The sequence below is a fragment of the Pteropus vampyrus genome, unplaced genomic scaffold, assembly GCF_000151845.1.
Source record: "Pteropus vampyrus isolate Shadow unplaced genomic scaffold, Pvam_2.0 Scaffold89, whole genome shotgun sequence".
NCBI lineage: Eukaryota > Metazoa > Chordata > Mammalia > Chiroptera > Pteropodidae > Pteropus > Pteropus vampyrus.
This window is the reverse complement of record NW_011888870.1, coordinates 561,628-566,861: the sequence shown is the minus strand read 5'-3', so window position 1 is coordinate 566,861 and position 5,234 is coordinate 561,628. Positions and strand designations below refer to the sequence as shown.

At 29.9% G+C, this 5,234-nt stretch overlaps 1 protein-coding gene across 11 annotated transcripts in view; it reads left to right on the top strand.

Annotated features, from left to right (window-relative positions):
* PDCD4 (programmed cell death 4) overlaps window positions 1-5,234 on the top strand; it is a 28,172-nt gene that overhangs the window by 2,949 nt on the left and 19,989 nt on the right. For 6 of the 11 annotated variants that reach the window (XM_011363750.2, XM_011363746.2, XM_023532729.1 and 3 more), the window contains one exon: window positions 2,355-2,459. In XM_011363750.2, coding sequence (XP_011362052.1) covers window positions 2,417-2,459 — 43 coding nt within the window. In that variant the 5' untranslated portion in view covers window positions 2,355-2,416. Of the gene's footprint in view, window positions 1-473; window positions 700-2,354; window positions 2,460-5,234 lie in introns of those variants that run through there. The other 5 variants (XM_011363752.2, XM_011363747.2, XM_011363751.2 and 2 more) reach the window with 4 other exon arrangements.

The following is a 5,234-nucleotide window of genomic DNA, read 5'->3' as shown; positions in this document are numbered from 1 at the left end:
GGAGAAATGAAAATGGTTTAATTTCAGCCTTAATTTTGTCTAACTTACATGTATAGTTTTGTTTTCTTATTGGAAATTAGTTCTGTAACAGTATAAAGGATGTGGGATTTAGATTTTTTGCTTTCTATTTTCTTAAATATGGGGCAGAGATCTTCAGGGTTGGGCAAAAATCTTCAGGGTTGTTAAACTATAAAAACCCTACTACTTTGAAGAATAAAGACATGGAACATATCTTTATCCTCTAAACTCTTAAAACGTATGTTTGCTATCAAGTGTGACTGAGTTCTTGATTGCATTATCATTGCTTGAGGACACAGATGGCTTTTTTTTTTATGATTACTTAATAAAAACGAACTTGCTAAATAATAGGTGATAGTCATTACCTGATCATTTTCTTTTCTCAACTGAATGTCTTCTTCATAATAGCTTAAAATAAATACTATTTTAATGTTTGAAAAGCAGTATTTAAAAATTTGATATAAAAACAGTAGTCAATGTTTTAACCCTAAAAAGAATCTTCCTGTGGTATACTAAAATCTTGTATTGAACTTGTGCAGACAGGACTGGATTTAAAAGGTCTAAATTTTAATCCTGGTTTTTCCACTGAGCAGCTGTTTCTCTGTGGACAGATCACCTACCTTCTCAGATCTGTTTAATTGTGTGCAGAGTGGAGTACCTACCTCAAGACTGTTGTGAGAGGTATATGAAATAATGCATGTGAAATTCTTTTTGAAATATAAAGGGCTTTGTAAACATCAGTTATAATCATTTTATTTCCTCTATTAGCTAGGTTCTGCAGACAAATTTTCCATTATAACAAGTATGAAAGACTTTTTAAAGTAACAGGTGTAAAAAACTGCATACATGTAACATTTGCACTTTAACAGAAATGAAACATATAGCATTTTCAGCCATGCAGGACACTAAATGTTTAGATTTGCAAACTATATTTGTTCCTATATCTATATGTATCTTTACGTATGCATTTTTAAGGTTCTTTTTTCCCCTTAAATCCAGAGTTGGTGGGAATTATGATATTAAAAGGTATTTATATTGAATCACATGTCTTTATTCTGAATAGAATTAGTGATGTCACCATTTTGTTAATTTCTGAAGCAACATATTAACACTTTAGTAGCCTAAGGATTATGCCATATTAAGAAGTTTCTAATTTTAACATGAGGTGTGTTTAGTTTTACAAAATGATAGCCTTTTCTGGAGAAAAGAGCTATAAACTTATAAGATGTTAAAATAGTATATATTGAAGAATTTAAAAGTCAGTTTTACTTTTGAGTCCCAGGAAACATATATCATTCTACAATGACATCGAATAGTAATGTTATATGAGAAAGATATGCTTTTCTTTAGTTCATTAGTCATTTTCATTAATTCGTGTATTCATAAGAGCACACTGCTAGTGAAATGATTGTAAATAACTGGAATTCTTTATGTCTAACCTTTATGACTTAAACAGATTAATAACTTAAGGTACTGTAAACCACAATTTGAAAAATATTTCCAGAGAGATTCTGAAGTCATATTTGGTTACACTTTTCTGGAGATAGTTCTCATGAAAATATATTTTGATAGCCTTTCTTTCAAATAACATTGGGTTAATATCACTGTTAAGTGTCTAAATAAAAGATAACCGATCTCATCAAAATCTTCCATCCAGCATTAATAAATTTTAAGCCATATTGAAACTGAGGTCTAAAATACTGAGATGCTAATGTCATGGTACTTATTCTTTTCTAAAGTGAGTAAGATTTAAAAAAATCCATTTTTCAAGTTAGTAATACTCTTGTTTTGGAAAACACCAGTTAAAAAATTTCTCCCAATCTCAAAGTCTTATAACGATAATTATAGATACCTACATGAGGAAGTGGCAGATATATCTGCCATCAGATATGTTGTAGTGTGAAAAGTAACACAACCATGTGATATTTTTGATTAAACAAAACTATGTTGTTTGTATTTTGTAGTACTCATAATTCATTGGTAGCAAACTATTTAATATTTACGTATATCAGATTAATTGTGAAGCCTGTTATTCCTAAAAATTTGGAGTGTGCGTATACTGCTCTAACTTGAAGTAAACATGTATAGCAGTATCTTTTAATTCTAAGTTAAAGGGGTGATTTGCCCATCCAGAAATATAGGCTTTTTTTTGGACACAGATAAACCTGTCAAGAAGATTGAAATCAAATATTATTTAGGCTAAACTGTCTTTGAAAGTAAATTGAACTCTTTTTAAAAAAATGGAATTATGTGGTAATTTTTTTTACAGTATGATTACATTGAATTTACCTTATATCAGCTTGGAATATATTGAAACTTTTTTTTTCTTTTTAAAGAAAGATTCCAAAGGAAGATTTCCATTTGGTAATTTAATTAGTGCAAGTGAGATTAAGGAACAATGGATGTAGAAAATGAGCAGATACTGAATGTAAATACCACAGGTAAGTATTAATATCTTGACCCTTCACTGTATTATGAGCAAGTTTCAGGCAATATGAAATTTTATGAAAACAGGATCTTAAAACTATCTTTACTTTAAAAACCATCTTCATGCTATAAGAAAATAGGTCATGTTATTTTAAAAATCAAATTTGTGATTATTTTTATAGAAATTCATCATGTCCTTATTTTTCTGTCTTTTCACATTCTATAATTCTATTGTCCCCTATTTGTAATAAACTATTGTGCAGAATGTAGAATAGTGAACCTGCTCATTAATATTTTCACATGAGCTAGTCAGTGATTTCTACAACATCAGCTATTATTGATATCTTTGATATCTTTACTAATAATTTACATTTTAGAAATTACCTATGGGTGTTTTCCCTTATTTGTTATGATGTTTCAGTAGCAGTTATAAAGATTTTTTTTTAAAAATAGATGTCTAAATGCTATGTAACTCAGACAACTTTAAATGTATTTTTACCTTTCAGAATCTTTGTAGAGGGTTAATTAGGATTTTGAAATATTCTGAATAGTGAGTGCTTTTCATATTAGTATATTTTAGAAAATTCTTTGCTTTATAATTTTATTAATATTGAACAGATCTCTATATCATTTCACTTTTTAATACAGCTTCATTTTTCAGTGACTAATTCACTGTTGTGTACAAGTTTTATAGCTTGCTTTGATCTGTAAAAAAAGTTTAGCACTAATGTTTTTGCTTTTTCTAATCTTTAGAAATTAAAAACAACACTTAAACAGTAATGAGTGAATAGACACTTTGAAGTTGAAACATTTTACCATTTTGTGTTTACAAATCTGTGTTTAAAGTGCTAGAAAACTATAGTTGAAAAAAATTACTACAAGAATTAATAATTATTTTGGAGCTGCTATGTACAATAGCTACATGAGTATTGTACCTGCTTTTTAGGGTTATAAATGGGTGTCATGCTCATTCTTCATTGAGATGGGGAAGGTAATAATACAGTTTAAGAATGTATTTCACATATAGGTGGTAATTGCTTTTTTTAAAAAAAATTAAATATATTTTTAAAAAATGTATTGGGGTAACATCAGTTAATAACAAATTTCAGGTATATGAGATTATAGTTCAACATTTCTGAACTTTATTGCATGCTTCTCACCCAAAGTTTAGTTTCCTTCCTTTACCATATATTTGGCACCCATACCCAATTCTGCTTCCCTAACCCTCTTTTCTCTCTGGTAGCCACCATTCTAGTGTCTGTATCTATGAGTTTGTATTTGTTAGTTTACTTTTTATTTTATATTCCACATCTGAGTGAAGTTGTTGGGTTTTTGACCTTCTCTGTCCTACTTATTTCATATAGCATAATATACTTAAGATCCATCTATGTTGTCATAAATGGCAGTATTTCATTTTTTATGGATGAGTAATATTCCATTGTGTACACACACACACACACACACACACAGACACACACACATTACATATGGCAATTGCTGCTTTTCTGCACTTCCTAGTATGATAGCCATTAGCCATATATGCTTATTGAGCACTTGAGATGTGACTTATCTGAATTGAGATGTACTTTAGATACAAAATGCATACCAGATTTCAAGAGACTAAGTGTGGAAGAAGGAAGGTGAAATACTTTAATAACTTTTTGTATTGACCACGTGTTGAAAGGATGTAACAGATCTATTAGATTAAATAAAGTATGTTAAAATTAATTTTACCTATTTCTTTTTAATATGGCTACTAGGAAATTTAAAATTACATATTTGGCCTGCATTATATTTCTGTTAGGTAGCACAGTTCTAAGTTTTATACTTTTTTGTTTTCTGACTAAAACAAGTTCTAGTTGTTTGTTCTTGATGCCTCTATAAGTAATGCCTTAAAATAAAAGACTCACAGTTCTTCAATACTTGGATTGGCCTAAGACAGACCTTCTTTGCAATAAATTCTTCCTGTAGCAAATAGTTAAGTTAGACAGACTAGTGTACTAATTTCAACTTCTACTTTTACCAACCTTGTTACTTTGGGGAAGTAGGTTATTTGCTATGACCTTCAGTTTCCTCATGTGTAAAACTGGGGTATAAATACCCTCTCCCGAGGTTTGTTATTAAGATATAGTGTCATGCCTATAGCACATATTATGTTTGTAACAAATGAAAATGTGCTAATATTGTTAATTCTAATTATGCCACTCAGTGACCAGTAATTGAAAATGTGATTGTGTGGTGCATTGCTAATATAGGTTGGATTGGTGACCATTGAGATGTCAGGGAATTCAGAAAAATGACTTTAGTACACAGAAAATTTTGAATTCACTGCATTCTGTACTCAGGTTTTTTTACCGTTTTAATTTTGATTCTCTCAAAGAGCAGTAGTGGTTCTGGAACCCTAAAACTTAGGTGAGTATGAATAGCAAAATATAAAAGAGCAATTGATATAAATATGGATTAAAAAATGTAAGGTCTAATAGATAAAATATACCTAGATCTGTCTACTGCTTCAGACTCACAAACATATTTGAAAAGATATTAAAGTTATTGAGGAAAAGAAACTCAAGTATGGGAAATGTTTAAATTGAATACTTTAGTACTTCAAGGAACAGTTTAAGTATTTTAGTGTCCCTGGCCCGGGTATAACTAAATTAGTAGCTTTGATTTACAAAGTTTAAGAGCAAAGCCTAGTCTAATGTCTTTGTCAATTGATTTCCACAAATATGAGTTGATAGCATGAAGGATATCCTCCTAGGTGTTGAGCAGACAAGTACAGCTCCTCTTTT